The sequence below is a fragment of the Lynx canadensis genome, chromosome D2 (genome assembly GCF_007474595.2).
Source record: "Lynx canadensis isolate LIC74 chromosome D2, mLynCan4.pri.v2, whole genome shotgun sequence".
In the NCBI taxonomy this organism is placed as follows: Eukaryota; Metazoa; Chordata; class Mammalia; order Carnivora; family Felidae; genus Lynx; species Lynx canadensis.
In genome coordinates this window covers 6,510,346-6,525,600 of record NC_044313.2, presented here as the reverse complement: position 1 = coordinate 6,525,600, position 15,255 = coordinate 6,510,346, and the positions used below count along the sequence as shown (strand labels likewise).

The window sequence follows — 15,255 nt, the reverse complement described above, 5'->3', positions numbered from 1 at the left end:
CTTTTTTTTTTTCTTTTTTTGCAACTTGATTTTATTTTATTTAAAAAAAATTTTTTTTTTTTTAACGTTTCTTTATTTTTGAGACAGAGACAGAGCATGAACGGGGGAGGGTCAGAGAGACAGAGGGAGACACAGAATCTGAAACAGGCTCCAGGCTCCGAGCGGTCAGCACAGAGCCTGACGCGGGGCTCGAACTCATGGACCGTGAGATCGTGACCTGAGCTGAAGTCGGCTGCTTAACCAACTGAGCCACCCAGGCGCCCCTATTTTTATTTTTTTAATACAATTTATTGTCAGATTGGTTTCCATACAACACCCAGTGCTCATCCCAACAAGTGACCTCCTCAATGCCCATCACCCATTTTCCCCACTCCACCATCCCCCATCAACCCTGTTTGTTCTCTGTATTTAAGAGTCTCTTATGGTTTGCCTCCCTCCCTCTCTGTAACTTTTTTTTCCCCTTCCCCTCCCCCATGGTCTTCTCTTAATTTTCTCAGGATCCATATATGAGTGAAAACATACGGTATCTGTCTTTCTCTGCCTGACTTATTTCACTTAGCCTAATACCCTCCAGGTCCCTCCACGTTGCTACAAATGGCCAGATTTCATTCTTTCTCATTGCCAAGTAGTATTCCGTTGTATATATAAACCACATCTTCTCTCTCCATTCGTCAGTTGATGGGCATTTGGGCTCTTTCCATAATTTGGCTATTGTTGGGAGTGCTGCTATAAACATTGACCATTCCCTGGAGAGGAGGATCTGGGTGGGGTTGCCTGCCCCTCTTGTAGCCGTAGCTGGTCCCGTTGCCCGGCCCACACGAAGGGAATTTTTTTAGGACTCTCACCAGGTTTTTTATGTGAGCATCTGGTGGGGTCCTTGAAAAAAAGCCTACCAGGCCAGGTGACCTCATCCTATACCTGCAGCTCCCAGGGGCCCCACGCTCCCTCACTCGGCCTCTCCCGGCTCGTTCACTGTTGTAGCTAAATCCTTAGCAGTTTCGGCGTCTGCCGCAGGCCAGGAAGTACTTCTCCCTCTCCCTGCCTGTCCTTAGTCTGCAGCCTCGGTGGCCCAGCAGCCCCAACCCTTTGATAGATTCCAGCAGTCCCGAACTCCTGAAGTGGTAGTTTGTCCTGCTTTGTGCTGTTGGGTTTGTCCTAAGGGTGGGAATGATGCTCTAGCGGTCTCCGTCTGAGCAGAAACGCCTCCAGTAAATGCTTTCAAACAATCCTCTGTGGCCTTAAGGAGAGCGTTTGTGGGGCGGAGCACTCAGCGGCGGGCGCCTTCTCCGCCCTGTCCCTGCTTCTCAGCAGGGGGTGGTGGTCCGGGCAGTGGTTGGCAGACACCCCACCTTCTGAAGAACCAGAGGAGGAGAAGGCGGAGGGGACCGTGCATGTGGGGACACACGCAGTTGAAAAAGTTAGCGCTTTTCCTGTTTAACGGCAGCGGGTAAATTTTGAAATGTTTTATTGGTTTCCACAAGGTGGCGACATAAATGTGTGTGAGAACCACCAGCTCTTTGTGGGTTTTCGCAAATTGGTGGTCTGAGTAATTGGCCAACGGGTGACAGTTCCGTCCTATGGTACCTTTTGTAAACATACCTGTCCTCTCCTCTGTGTGTGGCCTAAGTAGTTTTATTTTAGTGGAGGGTCTTCTGACCCGTCTTCTCAGGTTATTAATATCCTGTCAAAAAAAACCGCTTAAGGTTTTTGGGTAGGATGCATGAAGTCCTCTTGCGCTAATTTGTGTTAATTTTTTCAAAGTTTATTGAAGACTGTTAAATGTGGTATTTGTGTGCATACAGTTAATATGTTGATAGGGCTCCAAAACAGACTGGTTCCTAAGTCAGTGTGTCTCTTGTGTGTCACTGGCCGGCACAGGAGATACACGTGACTTTATCGCTAGGAGGGAGACCTGTGCTGTGGCCCTGCTACCTCACCAGGAGTCCGGGAGCGTTTCTGTCTGCAGTAAAAGGAGATCAGAGCTAGACTTGAAAGGAAATGCTAGTAGGTTTCTGTTTTGTTGATTATTTTCTACCCACCCCACCTGTGCTTTAAAAAAAGAAAAAGAAAAACTGAGCTTAGTAGTTAAAAATCTTAATTTTTTTCGGGTGTCTGGGTGGCTCAGTTGGTTAAGCGTCGACTCTTGGTTTCGGCTCAGGTCATGATCTCGTGGTTTCATGCCCCACGTTGGTCCCACATTGGCTATACGCGGGCAGCATGGAGCCTGCTCGAGATTCTCTCCCTCTCTCTCTCTGCCCCTCCCTCACTTGCACTGTATCTCTCTCTCAAAATAAATTAAAAAACTTTTTAAATAAAAAATTTTAATTTTCTTTGAATCCTCTTATGACAATTTCCTCTTATGACAATCATGTGGTTCTGTTAGAAATGCTTTTTTGGCTGGGGGAGTGGGGCTGGGGCCTGGGTGGCTCAGTCGGTTAAGCGTCTGACTTTGGCTCAGGTCATGATCTCATAGTTCGTGGGTTTGAGCCCCGCACGGAGCTCTCTGCTGGCAGCTCAGATCCTGGAGCCTACTTCGGATTCTCTGTCTCCTCTCTCTCTACCCCTCCCCTGCTCATGTTCTCTCTCTGTCTCTCAAAAATTATGCGTTAAAAAAAAAAAAAACAAAAATACTTTTTTTTTTATGTTTATATTTGAGAGAGAGCATTTATGTGAGTGGGGGTGGGGCAGAGAGAGAGAGGGAGACACAGAATCGGAAGCAGGCCCCAGGCTCCGAGCCGTCAGCACAGAGCCCGACGAGGGGCTCGAACTCACGGACTGCGAGATCATGACCTGACCCGAAGTCGGACACTTAACCGACTGAGCCACCCAGGAGCCCCCAGAAAGGAGTTTAAATTTCTTGTAAGATTATCAGAGGTTTTGCAAATGTCAACCCCAGCCCAGAACTAAAACCTAGCCATCTTAGGCCCAAACTGTACATAGTGAGTGCATTTTAAACAATCACTTTACTGTGCCATGGGTGGTTTTGAGAGGAAGAGAGATTTGCCTGATTAAAGAAGTTGGAATAAGAGGGAGAAGAGAAATGAGGTTCTACAGAGGGTTCTCCAGGGAAGACCTCCCCACGGTCGCGTTACATGTGTGCTTGTTAACAGGGCTGAGGGGTGTCAGGCTCAGCACGGAGGAGGGAGGAAATCCTGGGTAGCTTTCCAGGCCCCAAGCTGCCCCAGGCTGGATTTTCATCGTAGCATATCATCGGACATGCTGTTTTCTTCTTGTTTAACGCACTCCCCCCTCCACCCCTTCGCCCACTGCTACCTCAGTAGCCCGCAGATGCCGTGAGCACAGGGACTCTGCTTGGTGTGTTTTGTTCACGGCCACGAGCAGTTCCCAGTACATAGTAGGCACTCAGATATTTGTGAAGAGAACGAACCTTGGTTTTAATTGATGTATTGAAGTAAATATCTAAAAACGGGCCTGGGAACAGTGACTGCGAGAAGGTAAGCACGGAATAGGCCTTAACGGACCACCCGCTTCTCTGTGGGCAGTGACGGTCTGGGACTGCTTATTTGGGTTTCTTTCTGGATCGTCGGTGGACCTCACTGTGCACTTCTGTTTTGTTTTTGTTGTAACACGGCAGTAATACTGAAGAGGATGTAGTCCTCAAAACCAACAAGCAGATTTACTCCCAGCTTTTGAGAGCTACCGCTAACAGAAACTCCACTCTTCTGGAAAGGATCGGCGTCCTCATCCAGTTGCTGGATCAGCTTGCTCGCGGCGGCAGTGGCGGCCAGTGACTCGGGCCTGAAGCTCCGTCCGCAGAGACGCTGTCAGTGCCTTCTGCTCTTGGGGGCCGGTTTGTCCATTCGGTGCTTCGTGTCATTAAATAGGAGGGAAGGACTCTCCTGTCACTAAAGACAGGCACAGCAGTGGAAACACAGTTCTCTTTTCCCGTCACGGACACATCGTGGTTGAGTTCCTTGCTTCATTTGAAGTGAAGGCGGAACCAGACTGAAAGCCCCCGGCGTTGGTTTTTCAGAGACATACGTGGTGCCTCCGTGTTCACACCCTTGCTGTGATGCAGGTGCACTTGTAAACAGGTTTCAAGTCTGTTGGGCTCCATGGGTTTAAGATAGAATTATTTTGGATGATGTTACCGTGGTCAGGGGAACTTGGATCCAGATGCCTTTAGTGGTTCAGGTGGGTTCAAGAAACATCCTGTGTCTACGGCGCTTCCCGGTCGCATGGAAGGCGGCCCGCCCTCCCCCCGTGTCGCGGGCCCCGCCGTGTTGAGTTCGGGGCGCGCTCTGAGAGCGCCCGCTTCTCTCTGACTGGCTAGGACAGCTGATCGAGGATAGGTACTGCTCCCTCTTTCTTTCATTGTAAACTGGAAACTGTGAATAAGGTAAGAAAACTATTTTGAATAAATAAATTATTTATTTAAAATGTCTGTTATTTTTCCTGAATTTCACATTCTGCACTTTGAGTTTTGATTTGAACTGGTTTAATCAATCTTCCAAAGTGAAGATTAAAACATTAAAAATCTCTGCCATTCACCGCATCGTCACAGGAATGGGACGCTGCTTGCAACTGTCACGCACGGCTCTCGTCTGGGCACCCGCGCGAGCTCTGCTTTCTCTGTGCCCACCTCGCGCTGCCTACCTGCCCTGGTGCCACAGCCTCCGTTTCAAGGAAACGGAACAGAAATCGGGCATGCCGTCTCCCGTCGGGTTGACGGCTGGGACGTGTAGACGGGAGCCCGCTCTGCCGCCACGTCCGTCGGCCTGGCCCCGAGTGCGGGCTCACCCCCGACCTTCAGCGCCTCCCGCAGCCCCTGCGCCTTGGCCAGTAGTCCCTCCGCTCAGTGGCCGTGCCCTCTGGAGGAATCTGAACCGTACCGGAAAGTTGTCTGGAATAAAGCTGGCCCTTTACAAAGTGCTTTCTTGAAAGCGCGCCGAGATTTTCAGGTGTTTTCCTTGGCGGTGAGTTGACACCTGTCCCAGCTTGACGGGACTGTCGCTGGCCCCGTCCTTTGTCTTCTTCTTTGTTATCTGGTTTGCGTTTCCTTGGGACAGATGTGCATCCGTTCTCAAAAACCACTGAGGCATTTAAAGTTTTAACTAAGTCGTGAAACAGATGTACAAAAGCAGACATCGTCCGTCGGGACAGCCGTCCCTCCGCTTCCCCTGCGGCGAGTGCTGTCCTCACTGGTCCAGCCCGCACACTTCCCCCGAGAAGATCCAGTTTTGAAGTAAGCTGGCATCAGGATGTCGCGTTCCTGGTCTTGTCTTCCGGCCTCTCCTTGGCTGAACCGCCTTTTAGTCGAGGAATATTCGTTTCTAAGCAAGAAGATGGCAATTCTAGCCGTCTTCACTTGTCGAAACAATAATATGAACGTTCCCTACAGGGGGAGAAAAAAAGTCTGTCTAAATGTTGTAATTTGCTGATTTTAAATGAGTGCTTCTTAAAGTGCTTGAGCTTTGGCTGGTAGGTGGGCAGAATTGTGCTACTTGTGGCCTGGTCATTGAGACAACTTGTTTTTCAGTTAATTTCAGGGCAGGGATGGAGAGAAGGTGCCAGGGCCCTGGGGCTGGAGTCAGAGGCAGGGGTCACCAGCAGCCACTGCGTTGACCCTGCTGGGAAGGACACAACGGTGAACTTCAGTTTCTAGGACTAGAAATGTGCAAACTAGTGTGGGCCTTGGCACTCCAACGGAGTTGTGAAGATGGAGAGAAATGCGTGGGGAAACCTTCCATACGCCGTCCGTGAGGGAAACGTAAGTTACCACACCAGCAAGTGTGGAGCACAGTAGTGGAGCTTTTCCGATGAATCCCTATGTTTTCAGGGCAGTAACACCACTTCTGTGTTCAGGGAGCCGTATCTCCTTCCGTGATTGGATCCTTTGGCCACGGCTACGTTCCCATCCAGCCATGAAATCGGTACAGGGGTGAGGGGTGGCAGAAGGACAGGGATGTGTCAGGATTTGTTTTTTTTTTAACCTTTCCTAAAAATGTCCTAAAATCATTCGGTAATTTTTTTTTTTTTTTTTTTTTTTTTTTTTTTTTTTTTTTGGCCTGTAAAACGGACTTCTAAACCACGTATTTGAAAAGTTCAGGTAATAGCTTTTTCCACTGGGTTTTAGCCCTATTTGTTTCGGTTACTAAAGATCTGGTTTATTTTCTTTGTAAAAGACCCGACTTTCTCTCAGAAGAGAAATCCCTTTCTCCACTTGCCTGTTTTTCTCCTTACATGTTGAGGGTGGAGGCATGGACGTCACAAATGTCAAACCACCTCCCTGAGATGGGCTGCTTTGGAAATAAGCCATTTGAAGGAAGCCAAGGCTGGTGCTGTTTGTCCTTGGCATTAACCACTTTCCAGTACGCATTGCCTTTGAGCAAGAAAACGGAGTTGTGTGCGTAGGAGTAATAGGCTGAATCTATATTTCTGAAAGGATGGTTTTGTGGCTCTATTCCTGGAAATACCTCAGTAATCTTCATTGGATAAGAATCAAGTACTTGATTTCTGTTGACATCAAATGCAAACACCTGCAAAGCAAGTAAGAGAGTGAGACCGGCATTTCTGAAAACCATTGATTTTTTAGATTAATTTTAGGAATGAGCTAAGTAAATCTGTAGCTTTGCACCAAATTCTCTGGGCTTGAATTTCTTAATTTTCCACATGATGGGACCCACCATGGTCATACAGGGCCGAGGCAGTTGAGAACAACTTTTAACAACTTGGCCCTCTGACAAACCTCAGGGGGTGATAGAAGCCACACCAAGCTGGAAAGCCTCTACTTACGAGGGACTCTTTGAAGAAGTAAATTAACTGTTTTCTCCGGTCATAAAAGGCAGTGTCCAGAGGACTTGGAATGCCAGGAAATCCTTCCGAAATCAATCTGGGGTAGCTTCTCCCTTGTTCATCCTCCGTGTAGGCCTGATCCCTGTCGCTGTCGTATCTCCAGTACTGATTTCCTGAGAGCCAAACAAAACATGCTTATATGGCTTATTACCATTTAATTATGGACGACAAAGAGGCCCACTTTCAATCTAGGTCTCCGCCAACCGTGATGTTTCGCCATGACCCCAGAAGAAGGCAGGATCACAGCATCTGAGTGAAGCCTCCACTCAAGTGAACGATTCTCCAGGTCTTGAATTACTTCTAGACCAGTTCTGACAATCATTGCCGCTATTAAGATGTTGGTTGCCTTTTGCAGGGCACGCCGGCCCCCTGGTGCTCATCAAAAACAAAAACAAAATGACAAATCGTACGGTCTTTTTCACATAAGCATCTTCTGCTTTTTTCCCTTCTTCCTATGTAGTCTCATGATCTTCCTTTTACGTGTTAGGATCCCAGGGGTTGCCGTGAATCGTTTTCCCACCATAATAAATATAAGCCCTCTTTTTACAGAAAACAATCATGATGCTTATGATCAGGTCTTTTAAAGATTTTGTTTAAGTAATCTCTACACCCAGGGGGGGATTAAACTCCACCCCAAGATCAAGAGTCACATGCTCTACCAACTAAGCCAGCCAGGCACCCCAGCTTTTTGTCAGGGTTGTAGAATTCTGCAGTTCGACTACCATCTCGGTTGTACAAATGAGGAAACCGGAGAAGCGCTGAAGCACTTCATCCGGATTCACGGCCCAGGTGGGACCGGTGCGGCCCGAGACTCCCTTGTCCCACCCCAGCGACTCTACCCTCTGTCCTGTGAAGGCACAGCTTGTAATGTTGCTCCGTTTCAGTTCACGATCCAGATGCCTATTTCGTACTCTGAAATAGCACAGGACTCTTCTGGACTCTCCTTATTAGTTGCTCATCCCGAACCCTGGCATATGGTCAGCATAAAATAGAATAAATCCACCGAGCTGGAGGTTTTTGTGTTCACAACCTACGTCACATCACAATCAGTTCCGTTCCGTAGCAGCCGCCCACGCGAGCTCCCTCTCGCCCTCGGCCCCTGCTTCTACCCCCGTCCCCAAAGGGTTTGCCTCTGAGAGAAAGCAGTGACGTTTGTCCAGCCAATGGCACAGTTCACTCTAACTGGAATATTTGAATTTAAAGTATTCTCGGCCAGTTAAACTTAAGAGGTTTTTTACAGCTCCGAGACTAAAATACACGTGTTATTACAGCCGTCGCCCACGATGACCTAATTCTGTAACGAAGAGTCTTTGTTGCCCGTGGAAGCTCTCGTCCAGGACTTCTTAGGACCCTGAGAGATGTGCTCCCGACTCTGAGAGCCCTGAACTAGACAAGTCCGCCCTGGGCAATTTGTTTCTGTGACTGCACTCCATTCTTCCTTTGTGCGATGGAAAGAAAATTAAGGCCAGATTCATGCACTGGTTTCTTGCGGCAAAATCTGCACACAGCTTCCTTTGGGTTTGGCTCTTGCCTCTCTTGACTCCTGAGCCATTGAAGGCCAGAGGGTCCTGTTGCCAGGGCTCAGGCAGACGGAGGGCACACGGCTTACCTCGGGGGGCAGTTCTGGGAAGGGAAAGAAAAAGCAGCCACAGAATCTTGTTTGTGCTTAGACTCCGGGCATTTGGTTTGCAGACAGCCAGCCTCCGTGACACGGGCAGAGGCCCCCGGGCAAGGCGGCCTGTAAGGGGAGCGGCAGGACGGTCCCGGCCTGTCTTCTCTGCGCATCCACTGACCCCAGACCCCCGCCTCGGTCTCTGCCTCCCAGCAACACGCTGATCCTCCCTGCTCAGAAACTGCCACCGACGCCTCACTGCCTGCTGGCTGAAGTCCAGCCCCCGGCCACGGTGCTCGAGGCTCTCGGGGCTCAGGCTGACCCTGTCTTTCCAACCTAATCTCGTCCCGTGTGAGTGCCCTGCCCCTGAACCCCGCGGGTTCAGCTGTCTCAGACATCTTTTCCCCTTCCTCTAAAGCCTTGCTTCCGCTTCCTGTGTCTTACACCCCAGCCCTCACCCCCGTCCACACTTCCCCCATCACACCCCCGCTGTCCCGGCAGGGCTCCCGGGGTCCCACACGGCCTCCGGGTCTGGATCAAAAGCCCTGACTTCTGGGTGGCTCCAGCCTCTGGTTCCAGGTGGCCGTGGTCACCTTATCGGCTCTTCTCCTTCACCACAGACTTCCAGCGGGGGGCTTCTAAGGCTCCTCCTCTCCAGAGGAAGGGTTAGCTAAAACTGCTGTCGGGGGGGCCCCTTTCTTACAGGTCTCGGGCAACCACCTCTGCCTGGCACAGCCGGTTCACTCATTCATTTGTTCATGTGACGCATTCGGCGCCTTCATACCCTGTGCTCAGACCTTACAGTCCGGTGGGACAAGCCAGTCAGGTGAGTCACTGCAAGAGCACTAGAAGATTCCCTGGCACGGGGCTCAAAGCCCTCGTTCCGAGCGCGCCTGTGTGATACGAGAAATCGAGCCATCCGGGAGAACCTCTACCTTTAAAGAAATAGCGTTCGTCTCTTCTCCACGTCCAGAGGTGGACAAAAGCGTCTATGTTTTGTGTTGGGATTCCGCGCCAGCCACTGAGGATTCGGATGGGGTCCCCGTAGCGTGTCCGGCTGTTTCGATTTTCGTAAAGCCAGTACCAGCCGTTGCGGAAGAAATACGTGCTAAACCTCATCATCACTGCTCCGTATTGGTTTCTCTCTTTGCGAATCCAGTCAAATGCGGTATCAAACGACCCTTCACACGAACCTTCGGAAAAAAAAAGTCCCTTGTCACCTGGGGCAAAAACCACCTGTTGCTACTTTCACGTGTGATTCAAATAGAGACCATTGCAAAGCTGGAGTTTTCGATTAAACTTGGTTTTTTTTTAGTGTTTATTTTTGAGAGAGAGAGAGCGCGTGCGCGAGAGGGGGAGGAGCAGAGAGAGCGGAAGACGCTGAACGGGAAGCAGGCTCCAGGCTCCGAGCCGTCAGCACAGAGCCCGACGCGGGGCTCGAACCCATGGCCCGTGAGATCGTGATCTGAGCTGAGGCTGGACGCTTGACTGACTGAGCCAACCAAGCGCCCGTCTCTTCAACGGTCTTAAAGCAAGACGCCACGCAAGGCCGGAAGTAGGCCTGCCCGGAGGTGGCGGGGAGGGGGGCCTGCAGCACTGCTGGCTCACGTGGGCCGTTCCGGCTCATCTTGGTTCTCTCAGAGGTCCTCTTAGAGGCGCTCCCGGGCCTCTAAGTGTCTCCATGCGGGTGCTGGTCATGTGATCACCTTCACCACAGCTGATGCCTCCTGACGGCCGGCCTGACCTCATTAGAGGCAGGAAGCTTGGTTCCGGGCACCCACCAGAGTAAGACGGCCTGAGGGAAACGCGTGCCGTCCTGGCACCGCTTACTCTCCCCAGAGGCCCAGGGCCAGGAACACAGGGTCCGAGGGGAACAGAAGGGGGGTGGTCTCTGTGTTCGGTGGAAAAGGGGAGGGCGGCTCGCTTCCCCTTCGGCCTCCAGGCTAAGCCATTAGTCACTTTGGTTAACTAACCACTCACACCTTAGCCTGAACGATTAGAGATGAAAGTTGATCCTCCCTGCTCTTTGCTTTGGGATGGCAGGAACCTTCTCCCTGGGGCACCTTCTCCCTGGGGCTTCCGGGATCTGTAGCTCCCGGGGGAGGGGGGAGGCCACCCCTTGGGCGGCCCAGTGCTGTTTGGAAAACCGCCAAGCCCTGCTCCTTCCTCCCAGAGATGTGATGTAGCACGTGAAGCAGAGGCCACAGGAGGGACTATCCACGCCGGTGGCCACCTGCATCCCAGAGCTAGAAGGCAGCTACTGCTGGGTGCTCTTGGAGTCGTACTGTTCCGTGCTGTTGGGGGGCCCGGCCTCCCGATAGGGAGCGGGGTCCCGTTGAGTGTCCTCTGGGAGCTCTGAGGAGGCTCTCCCAGAACAGTCTTACCGTACAGCTTCTGAATGGCTTTTCTGTCCGACCAGTCCAGCTCAAACGCAGGCTCCTGGGGAGTATAATTCGGCCGCATTATGGATCCTGTCCTGTACGTGTGAGGCAGGCCGAGTACGTGGCCAATTTCATGGACGGCCACCTAGAAGGGGACACAAACCACGGGTGCAGTGCCGACCGTGGGCGTCCGAGCGCCTGCCAGCGGCGGGCCTCGCCAAGGGGAAGGGGGACGATGGTGAAAATCGGGGAACCTTCCCAGAAGGCTGTCCGCTCTTCCCTGAACTCCAGCCCACCCTGCACCGCCCTCTGCCCGGTCACTCCCCGCGGCCCGAGACCACTTACTTTGAGAAGGCTGATGCCCGCATCACTGCTGGGAGGTGTGAAGTGCTCATCATCGTCAAAGTGGATGTCGCCCAGGCGCCAGGCGTGTGCAAACTCCTGCCCGCTGCCATCAAAAACCCGGGGACAGCCCAGGTGCCGGCCTGGCAAGGGGACAGGGAGCACAGACACGTTCCCCCAAAACGGTCACGGCCTCGAGGAGCTTGTAGTCCAGGAGCGGAAGCCACAAGTCGCCTGCGCCACAGCGTTTTGAAGTCTAAACACTAAACACGCAGACTCTGTGGGAGCCCAGAGAAGGGTGCGGGGCATGGGGGTGCTATCAAAAGGCGAGATCTGAGTTGGAGCCTAACAGCGGACGGGCCAGGACAGGAAGAAGGTGCAGCCCAATGATCACGTCCCCTTGCACGAATGCTGGGGACTTCTCACCGCAGGGAGTCAAGGGAGTCAGCAGGGCAGCCCCTAGCACCCCTCGATCCCAGCGGGGGCGCCTGCAGAGAGGTTACTTTGTCCAAACCCACCTGGCTAGGAGGGGTCAGTGCCCTGGCTCGTACCCTGCTGAGCTCGCTCCCTGCCGCAATGCTCACTGGGCTGACCTGCTCCAACACCAGCAGTGAGGGGCCTTCACTGATGGCCCTGTGTGACTCCCCCGCCCCCTGTCCTGTGCAGGGTGGTGTGCCCGCTCCCTTCCCGGTGAGCTGTACTGAAGCGCCTACACAGGGTTTACGACCATGGACCACGCCGCCGCCAGGGGCCATCTCGGGACACCCCGGGAGACAGCGGTCGTGGCACCGCTGGACAGGTGACCAGGGCGGGGCTCCCTATGCTAACCGGGCCCTGCCTGCGGCCGTGGGGGCCGGTGACCGGGAGCCCAGGGTTGGCTCGCCGTCTTCGCCCTTCTCACCTCGTCCGAACCCCAGTTTTATGTCCACCGCGGCCCCTGGGGCGGCGAGGTCCTCCCGGAAGTCCAGCGGCGTCACCTCGCTCCACATCCTGAAGGCCAGTCTGAGGATGTGCCGCTGCTCGTCCACGGACAGCTGGCCGCTGGCGCCCTCCCCCAGCAGCCGCCACGTCAGCGTCCTCTTGGCGAAGGCCCGGGTGTCCCCGCGGGGCGCGTCGTCCTCGGGCCGCGGGCTCCGTGGCGGTAGCGGCCGCGCGAAGCGCTTGGGCCGCACCCGGGGCGGCGGGGACGCCGGCGGCCGCGTGTCGGGGACGCCGCAGCGCGGCCTGTTCATGGCCGCCAGCGTGGCCGCGTCCAGCCGCCCGCTCGCAGGCAGCGCGTTGACATTATGGAAACTGCGCACGGCCTCGGACAGGGAGTTGGCACCGGGGGCAAGCGGGCGGCGCGGCGGGGCAGGGGGTCCGGGAGCGGGCCCGGGGGGGCGCGTCGGCCCAGCCGTAATTGGACAGGAAGCGCTGCGGAGAGAGGCGGCGAGCGGTGGGGCGCGGGTGTGTGGCGTTTACGGAACGGGCGGGCGGGGGGCCTGTGTGTCGCTACGCGTGTCTGCAGCCACGGGGCGTGGTCACCCGTGTCGTGCGGCACGGCCAGCCCATGGTTATGGGTCGTTTGCGGGAGGCCCCCCGCCCCCGACCTGAGGCGGCTGTGGGTGTGCACGGACCTGCGTGTGCGCGTGCCCGCGCATGCATGTGCCCGGCTCTGCACGTGTCCTAATGTGCACGTGCCTGCGTGTGCGCAGGTTTGCACGTGCACGGGTCCGCCGGCGCACGTGCCCCCGTGTGCACGTGCCTGCGTGTGCTAGGGCTCACCTGTGCGCGTTGCCCCCGTGCACACCTGCCTGCGCGTGCTAGGGTTCACCGTGCACGTGTACGCCCGCGCAAGTGCCCCCGTGCCGCTGGTGCCGGGGCTCCTACTACCTGCGCCGGCGAGGACGTCCGCGATGGGCTGGGCCCGGCGCAGCGGGGGCGGCTCCAGGTCCGAGCGGTCCCGGCTGTGGAACAGCGGCTCCGGCCCGGCGGCCCGGGGGGCAGCGAGCCAGCAGAGCAGCAGGCTCCGACGGAGGAAGGAGGCGGCCAGCATGGCCCGGTCTGCGCGCTGCCCTCCGGCTTCCCTCCCGTCTCCGTCCTGGGGCCCAGGCCCCCGGGGACGCTTTTATAAGCAGCACCCCCGCTCTGGGGAGCCGTGCGTGTCCGAGGCCTTCGCAGCCGGGTCTGAAGTGTGCCCGCCGGGAGGCCCTGGCCCTGCCGCCCTTTGAAGACCCCAGGAGTGCCCTTCTCGTTGGGGTGAGAATGTTTGCCCCGTCCTCAGGTAATTACATCCTGCCCTGGCAGCCTCATGTGGATTCCGTTTCTGTGGTGACGCGCTCCCGGGCAGGCTGGCTGCCCCGGTGAGCGGTGGAATGTTCGCGAAGTCCGGGGGTCCTGTCGGTAGAAGTGCAAAACCTGGCCGCCAACCACCTGCTGTCGCTCACTGCACCTGCGGCCTAACTACCTGATCATCAGTTTGCTCACAGCGTGGGTCCTTTCTTTTCTTGGCGGCCCGGGTTGCAGATCTTGTTTCTCGGATCTCTTCTTGTTCCTTTTTATGCAAAGGATGCTTCATCAGTATAGGAAAACGTAAAATTAAAAAGTACTGAGAATCAAGGAGGAAATCCAGTGATTCAGAGGGTGAACATTTGGTGAACATTCTTGCAGGTACACGTATTGTGTACGTTCACGGGGAAGTACGTGTGTATAGTTTCACGTAAACCGTGTTCTCCATTAGCTAAAACTCGGTGATTCGAATGTCACGGGCAGCTTCGGTGTTCGTGAACGTAGGCGTTTGTCTTCCTTGTCGATGGCTGTGTGGTGTCCTAGTCTGTGGGTCAGGGATTTTTATATGAGGGTAAACTAGGATCCCTGGAGGTTCTAGAACTGGCCCCTCTCCGTTCACCCTCACAAAGGAGTCTTTTGAAGGAGGGGAAGGGAGGGGGTGGGGGGTGGGGGGTGGAGGGTGGAGAAGAAAATATTAAGCAGGGCCAGGCTCAGCTGCCTGGACCTTGTAACTAGTCACGTCTGGAGAGGCTGGGAGAAGTGAGTAAGGCCCTCCAGGCACTTGGCTGCAGGTGAGAGCTTGGAATGTCAGTGTCAAAGGTCTGAAAACAGCAAGTGTGCAGGTGTGGGGCTGGCCCTTAGCTACTCATTCATCAAATCCTCATGACCGTTTTAGGGACATGGAACCTGGAAATAAATGTGGTGGACCCATTCTTTGCCATCAGGGAACTTTTTTTTTAATATATATATTTTTTTAATACTCATTTATTCTTGAAAGACAGCACGAGCAGGGGAGGGGCAGAGAGAGAGGGAGACACAGAATCCGAAGCAGGCTCCGGGCTCCGGGCTGTCGGCACAGAGCCCGACGCGGGACTCAAACTCAGGAACCATGAGATCATGACCTGAGCCGAAGTCGGACGTCAGACACTTAACCGACTGAGCCACCCAGGCGCCCCCATGGAACTTCTATTCTAAGTGGAGGAGACAGACAATAAACCAAACAATGAATGAAAAATTCAAACAGTGACAGGGGCTAACGGCGTAAATCAGAAAAGCGAATGCTTTGGAGGTGGGGAGTCCATATTAAGATGGGCAGGAGAGACCTCTTGTAAAGATGAAATGGAAGCAGTGAAAGAAAAGAGAGACACTGTCACGTGTGACTGGGGATTCATGTGTGGTGTGGGCAAAGGAAAGGACAAGTGCAAAGGCCCTGAGGCAGGATCCGGCGGAAGTAGCAGAGGGCTGGTGGAGGGTCAGTGAGGGGGGAGGGGGAGGGGGAGGTGAGGATGGAAAAGAGAGGGTGGATGGGAAGATGACGAAGGACGTGGAGGTCAGGTAAATTGGATTCTACCCTCAGTTCAGTGGAGATCTTTTGAGCAGGAGAGTGACTTTATTGATTCGTTATTTAAAGAATCCTCCTGGGGTGCCTGGTTGGCCCAGAGGACCAGGCGATTCTTGATCTCAGGGTTAAGTTCGAACCTCATGTTGGGTGTAGAGATTACTTAAATAAATAAACTTAAATCCTTCCAGTTGCTCTATGGAAGACGGATAAAAAGGGGTGCAGCCCGGAGGCAGGTGTAGACGGCACCGGCTGGCCTGGCACTCCTTCCTGGGTGT

The 15,255-nt window shown here is 54.0% G+C and overlaps 2 protein-coding genes across 2 annotated transcripts in view; one reads left to right on the top strand and one right to left on the bottom strand.

The window, feature by feature from the left end:
• EDRF1 (erythroid differentiation regulatory factor 1) overlaps positions 1-4,405 on the top strand; it is a 43,434-nt gene extending 39,029 nt beyond the window's left edge. The window contains 1 exon segment of the mRNA XM_030335472.1: positions 3,596-4,405. Within this exon segment, the coding sequence (XP_030191332.1) occupies positions 3,596-3,752 (157 nt within the window). The 3' untranslated portion in view covers positions 3,753-4,405.
• Positions 4,406-6,200: 1,795 nt separating this feature from the next.
• Positions 6,201-13,186, bottom strand: MMP21 (matrix metallopeptidase 21). Its single transcript, XM_030334795.1, is given in 8 exon segments — positions 6,201-6,500; positions 6,757-6,929; positions 9,364-9,621; positions 10,813-10,954; positions 11,155-11,294; positions 12,053-12,531; positions 12,533-12,569; positions 13,030-13,186. Coding segments are annotated over 8 exon segments (1,686 nt in total).
• Between the last annotated feature and the right edge of the window lie 2,069 nt (positions 13,187-15,255).